Raw genomic sequence first — 19,771 nt, 5'->3', positions numbered from 1 at the left:
TAAAGAATAATGATGGTAAGCATTATTAAAAGGGGACAGGGAAAGAGAGCTCTTCCTTACTAGACAATGCCACCTAGTAAACACAGAAGAAATTACATGGGATAATCAGTATTTGCAATTCCCAGTGTAATAACTGATTTGGCAGTGATCGGCAATGAATGTAAAGATCGTTTAGGGAAAGGTTGTTGGGGAACAGGATGTTACGTGGAGTCTCGTGTTTCACACCCCCCGCCCACCAGCATTACATAGTATTACAAGGGAAGCAATGCACCTTTACAGTGGAGAGATCTAGCTGACAGCACCTTTTAGCCAAGTGGTCAAACTTAGCACAATGGTACAAACGGTCATTATGTGCAATCAGAAGTACACAAACATCACCTCTGTACGTTCCTTCTAAAAATGTTTAACCTGGATCTAATTATGAGGAAACAATCATGCAAACCCAGAATGTGGGGCAGTCTCAAGCCAACCGACTAGACTCTTCAAAAAGGGAAACCAAAGAAGGCATGAGGACAGTTTAGATTAAAAGACACCAAAGAGATATAATAACCAAATGCAGTACTTGAACCTATGAAAGATATTATTGGCACCATGAAGAAAATTTTAAATTAAAAAAATCTATTAACATTAGCTATTATAAATAGCTATAATATAAAATTACAATGTAAATTAATACACTTATAATTTATTTATTGTATATATAATATTCGTTATAATTTATAATTATAATAATGTAAATTAATGTTATTTTTAAGATGTGATATAATTATGTAGGAGAATGTTCTTACTCATAGAAGATACTTGACAAAGCATTTAGGAACAAAGTATCATGATGTCTGCAACTTACTTTTAAATGGTACATCAAAAATACATATGCGACAGATGTAAAATAAATGAGGCAAAATGTTAATAACTGTAGGTGAAGGGTAAGGAGTGTTCATAGTATTATTCCTTCAACTCATTTCTATAGGTTTGAACCTTTTCTACATATAAAAGGTTGGGGGGGGGGGAAGTTCAGGTGGCAATAAAAAGGAGAGGGCAAGTATGGAATAAGTGAGACAAGGGACATGGCAGCCCAGTACAGTGTATGGATCTTGTTTAGCTCTTTTTTTTTTTTTTTTTTTTTTTCGGTATGCGGGCCTCTCACTGTTGTGGCCTCCCCCGTTGCGGAGCACAGGCTCCGGATGCGCAGGCCCAGCGGCCATGGCTCACGGGCCCAGCCGCTCTGCGGCATATGGGATCCTCCCAGACCGGGGCACGAACCCATATCCCCTGCATCGGCAGGCGGACTCTCAACCACTGCGCCACCAGGGAGGCCCTTGTTTAGCTCTTGATTCACACAAACCAATTATGGTAATATGTTTATGAGAAAATCAGGGAAATCTGAACGCTGATGCGGTATTTGCTGAAATGAAGTATGAAGCAGATGGAACAAAACTGGCCATATGATGATAATTGTTAAAGCTGGACGATGGGTACGTGGGGAATGATTATATTATTCTGCCTACTTTTGCATGTTGGAAAACTTTCATAATAAAAAGTTAGGGGTACAACTCAAAATTAAATACTAATGTTGGACTTTTGTCAGCAAGTGGGGAGTAACTAATAGATATCTAAATATATTCCCATGGTTCTCTATTATTAAATAAAAGAATGATGTAAGTTGTGAAATCAAGATTACAGCCTTGAGTTTCTCTCATAGTAGTGCTTTCAAGTGAATTTGGGGGGAGCTGTGGAGGTGAAAACTATGTGGATGTAATTGTCTTTCTATTTTTTTCCCTTTTATTTTCATTCTCTCAATTTCCCTAATGCATGAGGCTCCTGACCACCATAAAGCAAGCTAGAGCTGGGGCATTATCCTCATCACTTCTGAAGCTGATGGAATGGTATTTATTGCTTCCACTTAAGTTTGAGACTCTCAAGCTTGTCTATTTAATCAGTTTTTCATTTAGCTAGGAGAGCTTTTATTGTCTTGCATATTCGAGATGTACCATGACTGCCAGTGCTAATTTAACATTCAGGTGAAGATAAAGCAAGTTTTCGAAGGAATGATCAGTAAGATCACAAAGACCGCTTTTTCTTCCTCCCCTGCCCACACATCCCATCAGAGTTGTAAAGGTGAAAAATACTCATATTTTTGCCTTCCTGTTTGTTAGGAGGACCATGTAGGCTACAGTGGAAAACATGAGTGGATAAGGCTATGTCTATGAAAAGAAAAACTCAACTCTGAAAATGGCAAAACAAAACCTATAAGTGGCAGACTTAGTAGGAAAACAAACCACATTTAGAAGGGATATCAAAAAAAAAGTCCTGGAACTAATATCCAGAGTTGCTTAACGTAGTACACAAAAGATAAGGAAAATAAGTTATGCAATATTATTTAAACTCTGAATGAAGCTTTCATGATTTAGACTAGATAATATTGATGAAAATAATTTAAAAACTGTAAAGCATTTACAAATATAAAATACACACACCTGAAAATGCAGTTAGTGTTGCCCTTAGATTTTCTTCTAAGGTGTCTTTATAATAATTGTTCTCATTGGAGGTTAAAGTTTGGATCTATGATTTGGGCTTTTCAGTTTGAGTGTCTTTAAAATCAAAAAGACATTTACAAGGAAACTATGCGAATTTGTTTCATCAGATCTTTATACTTTTCTTTCATGTCAGTTTCTGTATCTGTGGTAGATTTAAAATGGCCACATTTTCTTCACCACCTCTCCCATTATGTACACACTCCAATGTACTTTACTATGATGGCATGTAAACAGTCTTAGTTGGAAAATTTGACTTCATTTGTTTTTATTATTAATAAAATAACATACCTTACATTTGTAAAGTGCCTTACCTCTTGGAAAATGTTTTCCCATACCTAATCTCATTTGAGCCTTACTAGAAGCTCTGTTTAATAGGTAGTGATTATTATACAAGTTTTCAGTCAGGAAAACAGAAGCTTAGAGAGAGAGATCACATGACTGAGTAGTGGAAGAGTCAAGAATTGAACCCAAGTTTTCAACCTAAGTTCTTCGTTATCTGTGGTTTCAGTGCCTTGCGTTCTTTCCTGATTAAAGAGAATTCTTGATGGAGACGAACAAACAGTTGAATAGTTCTGTTTTCTCTTTACATTTCCTGCCCTTGTCACCCTCCAACATTTTTTTCCTCCAACTTTTAAATATCTTTTTATTCTGAGCATGGCCATTTTGTTATGTACTCTATTTGCCTGGTGAATTTGTTTGATGTTAGAATTATGCTGGTGAGTGCTGCAGGGAGAAGAGAAGTAAACACACGTTATAGTTAATTGTGTCAGGTGCTGCGCGAGGCGCTTCCCCAAGTTATTAAGTCATCATCCTAACTTAGCGAGATAGGTGACGTTATCCACAGTTTTAACAGATGAGGAAAAGAGGCTCAGAGATTTACCCAGTAACCTATCTAGCATAATAGCCATCTTCTCCCCAGAAAAGTCTGAATAAGGATTTCAAGTGGGAACATCTTCTCTGTGAAGTTTTTTTTGTGCAGAACTTAATATGTTTTTTTGGTTTTTGTTTTGCTTTAAAGGGGAAACTCCATGATGGTTTTTCTTTTTTCTGCGATATTTTCATGTTTAGAGAGAGTGACAGAGGTTTAGGAAGGCATGGGGCATGTTGGAATCTGCCTCTTCTCCTGCTGTGGCTTTAAAAGTCGGTTTAGGTGACTGCTAAAACGTTCCCTAATAGAGGTAGCACACACATCACATCACTTCAATCTACATTTCATACCTCAGCAAGAACCAATATCTCAGGTGGGTCCTTATGGAGAACAGATCTCCAAGGCGAGGGGACCCAGGACAGTTGAGGGGATGCAGGAAGGGGCTGCAGCATGAGGGTGTGGGCGGTGGTGCATCACAGAGGAATGGCAGTAAGGGCTGTGCCCACAAGGAATGACTCTTGTCACACCCGCAGCATAGCCTCCAGAGGTTCATCTGGAGTCACTCCTGGTTGCTGCAAAAGTCAGTGGTGACCAGCACTTCCTAGCACTTCAAGAGCTGGGCACCACCCACAGTCCCATCAACCTTCTCCTTCCCCCTGCGAAAGAGTGATGATACCTTCTAGAGAGAATAAGCATCTCATGTTTTTGAGATTCAACAACTCAAACCTGGTGGTCTCATAAACTGCTAAATGTTGGAGATGGAAGGAAATGATTTATATTATGAAAATGCATGGTCATAAAATAATCTCTTATTTCCCCACTTTCCAGACAATTGCAACACGACTTTCCCAGGGCCCTGATTTTCAGCACGGATGATTTTTTCTTCAGGGAAGATGGTGCCTATGAATTCAATCCTGACTTCCTGGAGGAAGCTCATGAATGGAACCAGAAAAGAGGTGACAAATTCCTTTTCACACCCCTGGTAAATCCTATTGTGCACATAAATTGTAGTTACTGCAAAATGAAAAAGTTTTATGGAAGGAGCTTAATCTAAAGTTCTGCCATTTTTTTCCCCAAACAGAATGCCAGAGTGTAACCTCCCTAGATTCCAGGAAAAAGAAAATTATTGATAGTGGGTTCTGAAATAGGTGGTATTAAAGTTGTATAATGAGCACATCCTGTAATAAAAATAACAAAATATGGAGTACACTCACCCTTCTCTGATTGTTGCTTGTTGTTCACTGTTATATAACATTGTGTTGCAGCAAGAAAAGCAATGAGGAATGGCATATCCCCCATTATTATTGATAATACCAACCTCCACGCCTGGGAAATGAAGCCCTATGCAGTCATGGTAGGAAGAAGTATCATTGTGAATTTTCAGTTATGGACATTTTGTGAGAAAGTTGAAACATTTGTTCTTTCTTCTTTTTCTGATCTTCCACGATCTCATATTCATTAATAGTTGTTCTCTCAGGGAGCAGGTAAAGAGGTTTTAGTGTTTCTCTGCTGTTCAATGGCTGAAATTTACTGAGATGCTAATACCACCTCAGGGTACATTTTTAAAATAGTCCTTGGTCTGAATTCTTGACAGCATTTCTGTCTTGATTGTTTTCCTAAGGGAAGGCATACATAGGAGCATCCGCTGAAACCTGCCAAGAAATGTTGGACTAGATGATGCCACCAGCGGAGTTGTAGATGATGTTCATAGCACACTTCTGTCTTCGCCACACTGGGGACTTCAGTACTATGTGGTGCTGCTGCATGGAAGTTCTAGGGCAATGTTTAAAAACAGATTAACACTGTAACCCTATTAAGATATTAGACTACAAATATAAATACACATATAAAGGTAACAACTCAGCTGTCTACTGTCAGAACAACGGATGAATAAAGCAATATGCACATTTTTCTTTATTTTTGAAATATGTCTGATCTGTTTTAAGACGTATTTCATCTTTTGTGCTAATAAGTTTTCATTCCTTACTGAGTGTAGAAAACAGAAAAGATCCAGAAACATACAGGGGGAGGATGAAGACAGCTGAGTATTCTCCCTACTTGGCTAATTGTAAAGTGAATATCTCTATAACTCATGGCAGTCTATCTTTAAGCCTCTTTTTACATTTCGGGCAAAGTAGCTTACATACAGGTATGCTTTTCTCTAACTGTACTTTCATCAGTTTTATTTAGGCCCAGACTGTGGGACTTTGGTGAATGTAGGAAAAATTAGCATCAACTTTGTGGTTACTTCAGTTCACGGATCGAGCATCCACTTGGGAGAGAAATGAATAGGGACATGAAGAGTCACGTTAATTAAGGCACAACTCAGAACCAAGAGTCGGGTTAACTGAGAGTGGCTTAAGGGAAGTCATTTTACTTTTTATTTTCTAATTTCTAGACATGCATAATCTTTTCCAGACATGCACAGCTATTAGTAAGACCCAGAAATTAAATATTTTCTGCCTATGATATCTGATATCCTTCCCAAATTAGAAGTGTCCATCTAAAGAATGCAGAGAAAAGCTGCTTACTTAGTTCTTTTCATTTTGTATTTTATAACACAATAAAAAAATAGTGATAATAGAAAGTTCAGTTTGAGATAAAAAAAAGTAGTGGTCAATTTATGAATGTAAACAATGTTTGATGTTTCTAATGGAAATGGTAATAATTTTCTAAGCTCAAGGAAATGGGGCACAGTGAATTGAGCCAAACTATATTGCATAGCAAGGAGAGCTACTTTTGGAGGGAAGAATATGTAAAGGATGTGGAAACCACTTTTGTTTCCCAAGCTCTGTGCCTATGGCACTCTCACTTTCTAAACCAAGGTATGAGGAATAGGCCAAGGCATTTGACAGCAGTGAGTCTATGATAGTCACATAAGGGACTTTGAGAAGCCATTGGAGTTCATTCCTCATTCCTGTGGACAGGGCATTTAAAACTAGTTCAGCTATCTATTTTTTAAATGTTCAAAACAAAGAACCTTTGTAATTTTCCATCATGGTAAATAGAATTATTCACAATTTATCATTGGGAACCGTAATATAATCTGAGAGTGGCTAAGTATGGAAATGTACCAACTGTATTTGTTAACATAAACTAAGGCATTGGATTACTGGTTAAACAAAAGGAATTTTAGAAAAGATTTGTAGTAACTGTTAAATGGCAGCATAAACATTCCCCAACATACATACCATGTCTTCAATGTTTTATGTACTTTTGAAAAATCAGGCACTTGAAAATAACTATGAAGTTATATTCCGAGAACCTGACACTCGCTGGAAATTCAACGTTCAAGAGTTAGCAAGGTACTTCTTTGTTTTTCTAGTTCCTCATTGTGTATCCTGCTATTTTCAGGTATTTCAGACCGAACAAAAGAATCTTTTCAGGCTGGAAATGGACATGGTAGTTTTCAGGCCAGAAATGGTAATTCTTGGAAATTGATAACTTTGGAATTATTAATGTGAAAGACTTTAGTTTGGGGTCAGTTTTCTAATATAATGCTAAATGCTAAATCTTGGCTTGGACTTGGTCCTTGAAAAGGACACACTTAACATTCTGCTAAAATGCTTCATTAATGAACATTTAAAAGCACTTTCCTCTGCATGGGATTGCACTTGTGAGTGATGTTTTTGCATTTAGGCTAAACAAAGATCTTTAGATGTTGAACAGTCTGTGGTTCATTTATGGTCTAGATGCTGCTTCTAGTTTGTAAAGCAGTAAATGTCCAAATAATACTAACTTGTTGACTGAATGCATGGGTTCTGATATTCACTATCTGTGCTACTTGATAACGTCAAATGATTTAAAGTAACCAGTGAGATCAGAATTTACTTCTTAGGAATAAGTCTAGTTCATCTTATGGTTATAAGCAGATAGTGTTTCCAAAGGGATCTGTGGACCACCCCCATCAGAATTACCTGAGCGGTTGTTAAAGTCCTAGTTCATGGATCCCATTCCATAGATGGAATCTCTGGTAGTTACATTTCAAACTACATCCCCAATTGATTCTCATGCCCACTAGAATGGAAGAATATTGTTTTTATAAGGATCTAGAAGTATCTAGGACTGACATAATTGATTATAGATATATGCATGACAAATTGGCAAATACATAATAAAAAGATCTCACGGTGCTTTTTTATGTTTTGAAGCACAGAATTGAGATTTCCAGAAACAAAGCATTTTTGAAGCTTTAGCTCTTTGCTAGCCTCGGTAGTTTGGGAATGTGCAGGGCAGCATGAAAAACAGGAGTTGAGCCTGAAAGATAACTGCTTAACACGATGTTTTGCTTTTGTCAGAGTTCCATCCTGAGAATAGGGAGTGCTTATCTATGTAATAATATAGGACTTGGAAAATACAAGAATTTTTATCATTTTGATATGCTGCCTTAACTAACCAGTTGCATTTTTTTTTCCTCCACGCAGAAGAAACATTCATGGAGTCCCAAGAGAGAAAATACACCGAATGAAAGAACGGTATGAACATGATGTTACCTTTTACAGTGTGCTGCATGCCGAAAAACCAAGCAGAGCGAACAGAAACCAGGACAGGAGCAATGCATCTCCTTCCGACGGTGCAGGGTACCGGAACACCTACGCAGAGTTCCCAAACCGGAGGGCTCATGGCGGCTTCACTAATGAGAACTCCTTTAACAGAAGGGGTGGTTGTCACCATGGGTATTAGAGGTCTCTCTTACAGGCATTCAAAATTTTCCTAAATCAGTTTTTACTTCAATTTTTGGTATTTATTCTTCGTTCAGTTGTAGTCAGAGCTCTAATTCCAGTGTAAATAGTCAAACCTGAAAGTTTTTGAGCAGAAGTCATTACATTCCTCTTCAACAAGCATTTGTTAAAGTGATCCTATATGCATGGTCTGATGCTGAGAATTCTGATTTGATTAAACAAAGTCCCTTTCTCTAAAGAATTACTTTAAAACTGAAACCTGAGAACATACTCAAGAACATAATCAGCCACATAGGCTCATTAATGAACTAAAGTGTTTATAATATAAAGCTTCAGAACCACTTTCTCTGAAGTAATCTATTTTTTCAGGAAATTCATCTCCATCAGGAAAGTTGGAAAGGTGAGGGAGAAGTAGGAGGCAGGAAGAATTTCAGTGCCATTGCTACTTTGATCATCTATGTATCCAAAAATGTGAGATGTGTGGCTATAATGATGATATTGATTTTCCTTTAAAATGAATATGCCAGAAAGTACACACCTAAGGGAATATTGTCCTTCAAAGCAGACACCTTGGGAAATTATTCCTTTATTTTAGCAATGTATCATTGTTAGAAGTGTCTGTTAAAATCTTTCTTAATAGCTATACAAGCTGCTTAGGAAAATCAGTATCATTATTTAAAGTCATATCTTGTGTTTTAACTACCACTTTATTGAACAGGGTTAAACCTGAATAACTTTTGGCTGTTGAGCTAATAGTGTAAATAAAACAAGCCTGCCTTTATAAAACACTCATTTTTAAGAGGAATAATTAAGCAGTTTTTAAAATTATGCCTATAAACATGTCTAATCAGTTGGCAGCTCCAAAGTTTTGGGAGTACAAGGAATGAAGCATCCTAGGCTGTAGATTATATGGAGTTACAGAAAAGTCATGCTCGCCTTAAGAGGAGCAATCTCAGTGTTTTATGTGGTATTAAGATGAAGTTCTACCACAACTCTTATAGTGAATTTATGAATCCAAATTAAATCTTAAAAGGTTGGAATCAGATTAATTTGGTGTGAGACCACAGATAAGACCATGTAGGATGTATGCTTTATTTCTTGTTGGCCAACAGCTTCTTTCTAATGTTTTGTGAAGTATTAAGTGTTCTATATAATGGTGCTTTTACAGTTATTAAAAATTATATATGGTATTGCTTTATATGGATTTGTCGTTGAATCTAATTTTTTTTGGTTTAAGAATATAAAAAACTTAATTACAGAAATTCCACAGAATTTTACCATATTGAGAACGAATTTTTCTATTATAACCTTATTTACCAGTCTTTAATGAATAGGAGACATAAAGGTAAAGACAAAAGCAACCTTATATTTTACTTATTATTATTTGATCTCTACACATTAGAAAGACTATATTACTTTCATATTCCATTTCTAGTACATTGAAATCTAGTGAACATGTTGATGACTATCAGCAATGTAACTAATTTTTTCTTCATTAACATTTTAAAAATTGGTGTCTCCTTTGAGTAGCAAAGTTTGGTCAACAAAACTAAAATTTAGTAAATCTGAATGAATCTAAGGTATAGTTTTGGCTAAATTCTGTGTATCCAAGATCAACACATAATAATCTTCTGATAATAATGATAATCCACATAACAATACCCCTGTTTTCCAGGCCCAGGTGGTCCTGGGTATCCTAGTCAATGTGGTCACTGCAGAACTAGGTCAATCTGGATGGCTTGACTCATTTAGGAAAGCAGAGGCGAGAAGTGTCAGAGAGCCCAGATGGGAATTCCTTTCCTTGATTCCGTAGCAGTCTGAAGGATCAGATTTCAAGCCCTCCTGTTTTACTTCTCTCTGCTTAGAGTTTCTGGTTCACCTGAGCTGGGCTGCTTTGGAGTAGTCGTCCCAGGTTATAGATCCAGAGCTTTTAAAGAGCTCAGAAGAATAGTTTCCTGGTATATTTGCCTGATTCGAACATAAAAATCATTGATTAAATGCCGCCAACTGTATTTATCCCACCCAGAAGTGATCTATTTTTTCTTTCAACGCCCATGGCTTCTGATTTATATACTTTTTTGAACATTCAACACTGACTTGTTTTGTGTATTAACATTTGCATCACTCACAGAGCTGGCATAGTGCTATATATACACAACAGGCTCTCATTAAGTGACTGATTGATTGTTGAATAAGCAACACAAGTTGCTTTCACCACTTACCCCTTATCATCACGCAGTATACATTGTTGACTTTGTAATCATTAAATTGTCACTTTTGGGATAATATCCACATATACTCAAGCTTCACATTTTGCTTATATAGCTTGGCTATATTATTTACAATTTATGAAAAGGAGTGTATGCATTAGATGTCTCCATAATGGGTAGTCTAAAATGGTAATGAAGAATGAAGGAGGTTATAGCTTAAATTTTTCCAAGAATCAAAAAAAAAAAAGAAAAAAGGCTAAATTCCTTAATTCTTTCTTTTCACCTGAGACTCAAGTTTTATTCCCTGTTCTAGAATGGATCACTGGGAAAATGATTAGGATGTGAAGATCAAACTGTTTTATGAACGAAAGTCACATTAATAAGACTGGCAGAACACTTAAGTTAGAAAGAATAGTAGAATAGATTATTATGTTAATGATTTTCAGAAGTGAGAAAAATCATCGGTCACAGTTACGGAAGAAAGGAAATTGCTTTTTAAAAGGATTTATTCTTGGCTTTAAAATGTGTTTATAATAAGATTTAAAAACATATTTTATATAAACTTAAGACATATTAAAAGACCTGATTCTCCATGCTATTAGCTTCTAGTTGGAACTGCTTTCTCTTTTTTCTGTATGAAACTTGAAGGAACAAATGAATTGAACGGTTCTCTTCTGCTTTGGTGGTTAGAGAAAACTAGGTTTAAAAGGGACTACCTGCTGAATCCTGTAATAGGGCTAAAAATAAAGCAAGGAGAATCAGTGCCAATTTAAAAGATTTTCTCTTAAGCTGCAGTCCAGACGATCATTTTGTTAAAAAACAGAAACAAAAACAAATTAACACTATGAAATCTGCTTCTGATTTAAAGTATTTGAACTTTTAATAAATAATTTAATTTTACAGATCACATTGGAATCATAAAAGGGAAGTACGTTGAGGGTTCTATTTTTCTTGTAGTTACGCTGACTTAAGGATAAAGAATTGGTCAAAAGAAAACACCACTGTAATATCTTACTCATCCCGACTTTTTTGATCAGGATAAAACTGTATTAGAACCAACATGTGCATTAAGGAAAACTGGTTCATAGTGGGTTACCTCTTAAAAACAAACCTAAAATAGGAACTAAACTAAGAGGAATTATATGAGTCAAAAGAACTGCACTTTAGAAACCTAGTTTCTTCTAATTATAAGGACACAATCTAAAAGAAACAGGTATGTTTACTTCGTTTGTAAAATAATACTTATAGTGACCAAATCTAGTCATAAAGATTTAAAGGAGATATTTTTCTTGATTAGTTAATATACAGTCACAGTTTTAAGATATATAATTGAAATAACAGTATACCAGTATAGAAGCAGGCAAAGAGCATTGCCGTGATATACAAGCACAGAGATAAATTTTGAACTTTTTCCTTTTTCTCATTGTGCAAATTCTGATGTAGAGTTTGAAATTGTATATGTTTTACAAACTGGAAAGGTTGTATCAATACCTAATTTATCATCATTTTGGTTTTTGTCGCCTTTGCAGTCTCTTGGATATATTTTTCATTGTACTTGTGTCCTGCATATTAGTCTTCTGTTCTTCAGTCCCAGCTGGGGAATTCCCTTGTTCTTTGATCACAGATGCAGTGTAAGGCCTTTTCAGTCTGAGATAATCTTTTGGACTAGTGGGAGCAGTCCTAGTGGACTCACTGATAGATGTAAGTTGATTTTCTCCTGCTGAACCAGACAAAAGGGCTTGGGTATTTATCAGGGCAAGTTCTTCATCAGCTATTGAATCACCTTCCAAAAGAGAGATGTCATTAAATTTTTTAAGTGGAGTCATCTGAGGAGAATTCAATTCTTTTTTCTTCATAGGTGTTTCATATTTGGTGCCACAACTCCGTGGTGGCTGAAACGCCTTCTGTGCAGCTGGAGAAACAAATGTACAAATGGGACTAACAGGTGGAGGTACAGGCAATCTGCTCAAGAAATCCAAGGCTCTTCTCTTTTTGCAGTTTTTTGGGTCATCAGTCTCTTTCTCCCCTTTGCAACAAGACTTTGAAGTCATTTGGGCTGCTGCAGGTGTGGAGACAGACTTCCCTTTTAGCTTACAAAGTGATGACGGACTTTGATAATTCATCTCACTACTGGGAGAAGACATCTAATAAAAAAAATTAAGTAGCCTATATAATTATGTCCCAATATATAAAACAAAATCAAATTAGCTTTTCATTAAAAAATATTTAAACACAAATGCCACACACTTTCATTCTCCTAGTGGCTATGATTTCAAGAGGCATTCATATTATTATTATTATTCCAGAAGGAAATATTTTTGCATAAGAGGATATAAAAATGACATGAAAAGAAAGATGAATATTAAAAGCAAAACAGGAGGTAGGGGACATAACTTATGCTTTAATCTTTTCCTTTTTGTTGTTAACAAGTTAAACAAAGATAAGCATTTAAAAACCATTTTAAGAATACAGACTGCCTGTGTTCCTACTTTTCTAGTTTTGTGACTGGAGGCACATGCTTAACCTCTCCCGCATGTCATAGTTTCCTCATCCGTAAAATGGAGATAATTTTTATCTCAGAGGGTTGTTGTGAGGATTAAATGAGTTAATATACATAACTTAGCAAGTGTTAGCTAAAGAATTAGTCCTTAGCCAGTATTACAGACTTTAGCTTGATTTGCTTTTATTGTGATTTAAAGAGTTAAATCAAATTGAACTTAGAAACAACCCTAATTATATAGAATAGTCCTCCAAGCAAAAAGACACAGGCAAAAAAAGTTTCTTCAATCAAATGTACTGGGAATGCTAAAAATCAAAGCACCTGTTTATAAAATTTGCCCCAAAGAGCGTTACACTCTGGCTTCAATAAACAAGATAAAATTTCCAGATAACCTATACCTACAGGAGGCACTTAACAATTAATGACACTTTCTAATTAAGTTTAATTACATTTTATCATGTTTACTAGGTATACATCAGAATATGTTGTTGCCTCTCTATATAATATTTATAAAATTCCTTAAATTTAGATTAACTTACCAGAAACTTATTTCCTGTACCAAGGACTGTTTGAGCAGTGTGTGGTGCTGAAGTATAGTCTTTAGTCGGGGTGGACCACTTGGGATTATTTGTATTAAGTATACGAATAAGCTTGTTTTCTGCATCATTGCAAAATATATCGATATTCTAAGAAAACAAATTGGAAGAGCTGTTTTGTAAAATGCAAACCTATACATTCATGTTTTCAGAAAAGGTAAATGGTTACCTTTAAAATCAGAAGTAAAAAATGCAGACCAGAAAAAAAGGATGAGACAACCCAAATTTGATAGCAACTGTCAGTTGTTAGAGGGAGAGAAGGAGAGGGGTGTGTGTGTGTGTCAGGGAAATAAAGAAATGTAAGAGAGCTTCCCAACCATCTGGTTTAATCAGCAAGTTATCGTATGATACTGGATTTGGGACTCAAGTCTCAGTTTTATTTACTACCTAACAGCCGTAAGTCATCTAACATCTCACAGAGTACTTAGGTTAGGAGTAAAATGAGAACCGCTTCATGTCTGTTCCAAGAATTAACTAAAATAACGTTTGGTTATACCACATGAAACTGTTGTTTCAGAAGCCACAAATGGTCAAATACCAGCAATTTGGTTATGGTTTAACCTAATTTCTAAGAGTATTTTGTTAAACTTTAAAATGATATATAAATGACACTCAGTCATCTCTGAACTGCCCTTGAATGGTGTCAGAGAAAATCTGGGATGTAAGCAATAGGTACTCTGCATGGGAGCTAAATGATGAATGTAACCCCCAGTTTAGAAACCAGATAAATCAGGGTGTTATTCTTCACAATGTGCATCAAGTCTAGGTAAAACATACAAACTTTCTTTATGTAGCTAGCTACTCTAATGCTTCTAAAATATAATTTTATTTATATGAATTTTGACTGATACACATTTCAAATATTAAACTACAGAAAGAAGAGGCTTATCTTCTGTAGACTTTTTAAAAGTTAGCAATTTATAAAATCCAAAATTTTACTGGGAGGCAGCATTGCATAGTAGTTAATAGTTTGGGCTCTGCATTCAGATGGCTTAAGTATGAATCCTGGTTCTACCAGTTTGGCTGTGTGACTTAACTTCTGTTTCTCATCAATGAAATGGGAAAACAGTTCCCTACTTCAGGGGTCCCCAACCCCCCCCGCCACGGACTGGTACTGGTCTGCGGCCTGTTAGGGACCGGGCCACACAGCAGGTGGTGAGTGGCAGGCGAGCCAGCGATCTGCTGCTCCCCATCGCTCGCATTACCACCTGAACCACACACGGGCGCCCCGCCCCCTCCTCCCCCGCCCCCGTCCGTGGAAACATTATCTTCCACGAAACCGGTCCTTGGTGCCAAAAACGTTGGGGACCACTGCCCTACTTCATAGCGTTGGTGGGAGAATTAAATGAGACAGGCTTAGAACAAGGCCAGACACACAGTAAGCACTCAATAAACTTTGTTCTCCTATTTGGTATTACTTCAAATCAAAAACAGGTATAACCTGTATAAAATATTAGATATAGAGTTTAAAATGTAGATTAAACAAATTTTTTTTTCTGGCCATGCCACGCGGCATGCAGGACCTTAAGTTCCCCGACCAGGGATTGAACCTGCACCTCTTCCTAATTCAGTTCTTTTCAAATCATTCTTTTCTCCCTGATAGCTGTCACTCGGCATCTCCTCAGGTTCATGAACAATAGACATATGATGAAATCTCAACTTACATTATACGTCAACTATCCAATTTTCATAAAAGCTTCCACTTCCTTGACATTTGACTTGAAATAGGAAAATGCCAACATGCATGATAATGCTCAAAGCTAATTTTACCTCAATAGTATTTTTCATTTTGTGGAACGTTTCTCGAAAATGGCCCTCCTTTGGACTGGCAGAAAACATGGAAAAATCTCCAGCAAATAAAGTAGGAATTCCTGATTTGGACTCTGGTCGCCACTGGAGGTTGCTTGCAGCAATTAACATGTGAGGTTTAATAATGTCTTCATTAAGATCTATCCAAAACTTTATTGCCAATAAATTATGGCATTCATCTGACAAATAGACCAAAGGAGCAAGACCTAAAATGGGAAAAACAAAATCCAAAAAGTAGAAAACAAAAAATCGAACTTCATTTATATATGTGTTAGATAAATTTAAAAATACAAGGAACCTCTAAATATGGCCATTAATTTTGGTATGCTAATGGTAAAAACAAATCAAAATAACTAAATTTAGAGAAAGCTCAGGATTTCCAAAACAACCTGTTGCTTATGGTGCTAAAATTTCAATGCAATATGACAACACATTCTGTTACAGAGGCTGTGGGGAAGCAGGCAACATTTAAGCTGAATAATGAATAGGGGAAATTCATCAAGATGGGAAGGAAAAGGCCATTCTAAACAAAGTGAATGAATTTTTAAAGGTAGGAATGTTAAATGCTTTAGTGGGTCAAGAATGTGAAACTGTACAGTTTAACTGAGGTATGTGGGTGGTGGTTTAAGGCAGGAGGTTGAAGGTTTTTTCAGGCATCTGAAGGAGTTTTGGTTTCATTTTCTAAGGGCCAGGGAGCCACCAAAGATTTTAAGCTAGGAAACAGCATGATTAGATTTGGGTATTGGAGAACTGGTATTTCAGGCTTAAGGTGGCACTTTGAAACTTTCTGATAGAAATTTCTTTCTCTCATACTTGACATCAAAATAAATTAAAAAAGAAAATGTCCACCAAAAAACATACAAATAAGGAATATCCTGATATAAAATTTTAAAGTTGGTGATGAAGGAAAGAAACAAGATTGTGGATAGAACCAAGCACAGGAGGGCTCAGCTTCTAGCCTCCTTCCCCATCTTGGTGAAATGACACACATTTTAAGAATTCTGTTATCCTTAAATCTGAAGAAAAGCAAATAGAATGGGTATCCTTACTTTTTCCCCTTCTGATCAGAAATAATGAAAATGGCTATGGTGTAAAACAGGTGATCAGGATTGACTGACAGGATAACAGTTGTGTTATGGGTTGAATTGTGTCCTGTAAAAGATGTTGAAGTTCTAACCTGAGAATGTGACCTTATTTGCAAACATAGTATTTGCTGACAAAAATCAAGCTGAGGTCATTTCAGTACATCCTAATCCAATATCCTTATAAAAAGGGGAAATTTGGACACAGACATGCACACAGGGAGAGTGCCATGTGAAGATGAAGGCAGAGACTGGGGTGATTCATCTACAAGCCGAGGAAGGCCAAAGACTGCCAGCAAACCATCAGAAGCTATAAGTGAGGCATTGGACAGATTCTCTCTCACAGCCTTCAGAATGAACCAAACCTGCCAATATCTTGGACTTCAAGCCTTCAGAACTGTGAGACAGTATGTTGTTTAAGCCACCCAGTTTATGGTTCAGCAAATTAATAGGTGAGGTTACTCACTGAGCTAGGGAAAATGATCTAGAACAGAGATAATATCTTCCAGGGATATGGAATATATAGCGGATAGGAACTGAAATACGCAGCCCTCATACAGTAACTAAGGGGAAAATTGGTCTTGAGTACAGCAGAGAAAAAAAGTCAAGAGCTGCAATGTGATGCTGGCAAGTTTCTTTCTCCCATACACCTCATCTCAACACCACAGTCTGCTGTGGGACCATGAGAACTAATCGCATGTCTGTCTCCACAAGAAGCCCAGGCTCCGAGTTCATCCTGCACTCCCTGGTCTCAGTCTCCAGAGAGCTTTGCACATTGCCTCTTTGGACACCATCTCCGACCCCTCCCTTCTTAGCCTCACCTCACTCTCTTTGCTATCAAATACCTTCTGACGGGCCTGAGTCAGGCCCTGGCTCTCTTCTCTGTCTACTCCCACACACAGCCACCTCATCCAGTCTCATGACTTTAATCATCACCTGTATGTTGATGACTTCCCAACTTATATCTTCAGCCCAGTCCATTCCCTTAGAACTATATCCAGCTGTCAAGTAGAAATCTCTAAGTAGATTAAGCAACTAAAACTTAACTGTCCAAAACTGAGCTCCTGACCTTCCCTGCACACCTATTTTTCTCATGGTCACCCCCCTCAGGAAATGGCAACTCCATCTGTCCAGACCAAAACCTCGGCCCTCACTCCTTGAGTCCTCTCTTCATCCACACTGTCCCTCTACCTTCAAAATACAACGACAGTCTGACAATTTCTGGACACTTCCATTGCTTTTGTTTGCTCCAAACTATTCTCAATTGCCTATATTTCTACAATAGCCTCCAGCTGATTTCCCTGTTTGGAGTCTCACGCCCCCTACAGTCTATTCTCAGTATAGCAGCCTGAGTGATCCTGTGAAAACCTCGTCAGGGGTTGTCAACGCCTCTACTTGAAAACCTTCAGAGAAAAAGTTAGAGTACATGCAAGGACCACGCCATTACCTGGTCCTTCACTCCCTCCTCCCAGCTGTTACTGCTCACTCCCTGGCCTCTACCAATACTTAAAGGAACCAGGGAGGATCCTCCTGTAACATGAGCTTTGTAATTGCCATTCCTCCTGCCTGGAATGTTCCTCCCCCAGATGTCCACATGCCTCTCTCCTCTAGTCCTTCAATTCTCATTCACATGTCAACTTTGCAGTGAGGTCTTTCCTCACTTCCCTATCTAAAGCTACACTCTTCTCCCGTTCCCCCGATCCTACCTATCACTCCCGACTTAGTTTTTTTCCTTAGCCATACTAAGAAAACTATATGTCCTACTTATTTTGTTTGTGATCTCCCTCCTCGACCATAATGTAAGCTCCATGAGGGCAGGGATACTTGTCTGTTTTGTTCATTGCTATGTACCTAACATTTAGAACAGTGCCTGGCACATAAGGCATTCAATAAATACTGATGAATTGAATAAAAGTTACCCACCCTCTATAACAATAATATAACAAGTGGAGTCACCCAAGCATGACCAAGATGAAATAAAATGCTACAAAAACCATGTAGCATATTAACATAACTACAGTCAAAGAACACCCCACAAAGCACTAAAACACAACTAAACAAAAACAAGTTAAATAAAAAGAGGAAAAGAGCATAGCAAAAGACAAAGAGCACATCCCATAAAGTAAAAACTAGAAGAACAGAAGAAAATTTCTGAAGTCCTCAAAATTGATTCATGCTGTTGAACTTAATAGGAACATATACTCAATAAAATAAAAGCTTGCGTATGAATATGGGATGAAAAATAGCCCAGCAAGATAAAAAGGAGACTGCAAGACCAGAGAAATAAACTGAGGACACCAGTATACTATCATAATGGGACAAATGCATGCATTACAAATAGCAAGGAATAAAACATATCAATATATTGCAGAAAATAAAATTACTGACATAAAGGCTGGATATAATCATGGTGAATGAAGCATAATCCAACATAAGACTAACTGCTGTCCTTGAAGTAGAAATCCCAATAAATGAAATAGCAGATTTATTCAAAGATGTTAACAGAATTTCTCTGATACAAAGAAAGCACTGAATCTGCTGATTAAAAGGGCATCTGTGTTCCAGGAGAACTGTATACAGACTGCTTATACGAAGATACAGCTTAACTTTTGGACTTACAAACTTATTCTTCAGACATCTAGACATAAAGACAATCACCTAAATGGGGGAAAAATTAGGCCAGTCCCAGACTGTTCAATGTCAAAAGAGCAATTTCTACAAAGTTCTGAGGGAAGAAAGAAGCAAGAACCCATATTATTATGCCTGCCAAAATACAGTCTCAGAATTAGAGCAACAGGTTCACATTTCAAACATATAAGGAACTCACGGAATATGGCACATTTGAAACCTTCTTGAAGAAAACATTGACAATAAACCTTAGCCAAAGAACTGAGGAAGGAAGAAACTGTGACAGGGCAGTTGAGAAATAAGAAATCAACCGACCTGAGACCCTACCCTGAACCAGACACTGTTTTAAGAGCTGAGGACACAGCAGTAGCAAAGTGTCTGCCCTTAGAGAGCTAACATTCCAGAAGAGGGAGACAAAAAACCCATAAATATGTACTGTTAGTGCTGGGGGGTGCTATGGAGAAAAATAAAGCAGAGTACAGGGGTAAGAGTGCTAGGCTGGGAGCAGAGAAAGTACATCTCTTTTACAAAGCGTGCTCAGGGAAAGGCTTCTTACGAGGTTGCATTTGACCAGAGACTTCAAGGAGCCAAGGGGGCCAGCTATGTGGCCGCCTGGGGAAAAGGGTTTCTAGGAGAGGCAGCAGTGAGTGGAAAGTCTCTGTGATGAAAGTGGGCTCAAGAATAGCAAGGAAGTGCAGTGGTTAAGAATTCGTATGCCAACGCAGGGGACACGGGTTCGAGCCCTGGTCCGGGAAGATCCCACATGCCGTGGAGCAACTAAGCCTGTGCGCCACAACTACTGAGCCTGTGCTCTAGAGCCCGTGAGCCACAACTACTGAAGCCAGCATGCCTAGAGCCC

At 37.5% G+C, this 19,771-nt stretch overlaps 2 protein-coding genes across 9 annotated transcripts in view; one reads left to right on the top strand and one right to left on the bottom strand.

Moving 5' to 3' along the window:
* N4BP2L1 (NEDD4 binding protein 2 like 1) overlaps positions 1 to 19,771 on the top strand; it is a 42,546-nt gene that overhangs the window by 21,299 nt on the left and 1,476 nt on the right. The window contains exons 2-5 of one of the 4 annotated variants that reach the window (XM_082602102.1): positions 4,234 to 4,361; positions 4,671 to 4,759; positions 6,634 to 6,710; positions 7,830 to 7,880. In XM_082602102.1, coding sequence (XP_082458228.1) covers positions 4,234 to 4,361; positions 4,671 to 4,759; positions 6,634 to 6,710; positions 7,830 to 7,880 — 345 coding nt within the window. Of the gene's footprint in view, positions 1 to 4,233; positions 4,362 to 4,670; positions 4,760 to 6,633; positions 6,711 to 6,759; positions 6,829 to 7,829; positions 9,286 to 19,771 lie in introns of those variants that run through there. The other 3 variants (XM_082602101.1, XM_082602103.1, XM_082602104.1) reach the window with 3 other exon arrangements.
* BRCA2 (BRCA2 DNA repair associated) overlaps positions 8,767 to 19,771 on the bottom strand; it is a 54,637-nt gene continuing 43,632 nt past the window's right edge. For all 5 annotated transcript variants that reach the window (XM_082602096.1, XM_082602097.1, XM_082602099.1 and 2 more), the window contains 3 exons: positions 15,164 to 15,408; positions 13,337 to 13,483; positions 8,767 to 12,441 (listed from right to left, as the gene is read on the bottom strand). In XM_082602096.1, coding sequence (XP_082458222.1) covers positions 11,800 to 12,441; positions 13,337 to 13,483; positions 15,164 to 15,408 — 1,034 coding nt within the window. In that variant the 3' untranslated portion in view covers positions 8,767 to 11,799. The remainder of the gene's footprint in view (positions 12,442 to 13,336; positions 13,484 to 15,163; positions 15,409 to 19,771) is intronic.

This window comes from Mesoplodon mirus (assembly GCF_964341445.2).
Source record: "Mesoplodon mirus genome assembly, chromosome: 17".
NCBI lineage: Eukaryota > Metazoa > Chordata > Mammalia > Artiodactyla > Ziphiidae > Mesoplodon > Mesoplodon mirus.
The sequence above is the reverse complement of the archived record's forward strand: the minus strand, read 5'-3'. Positions and strand labels throughout refer to the sequence as shown.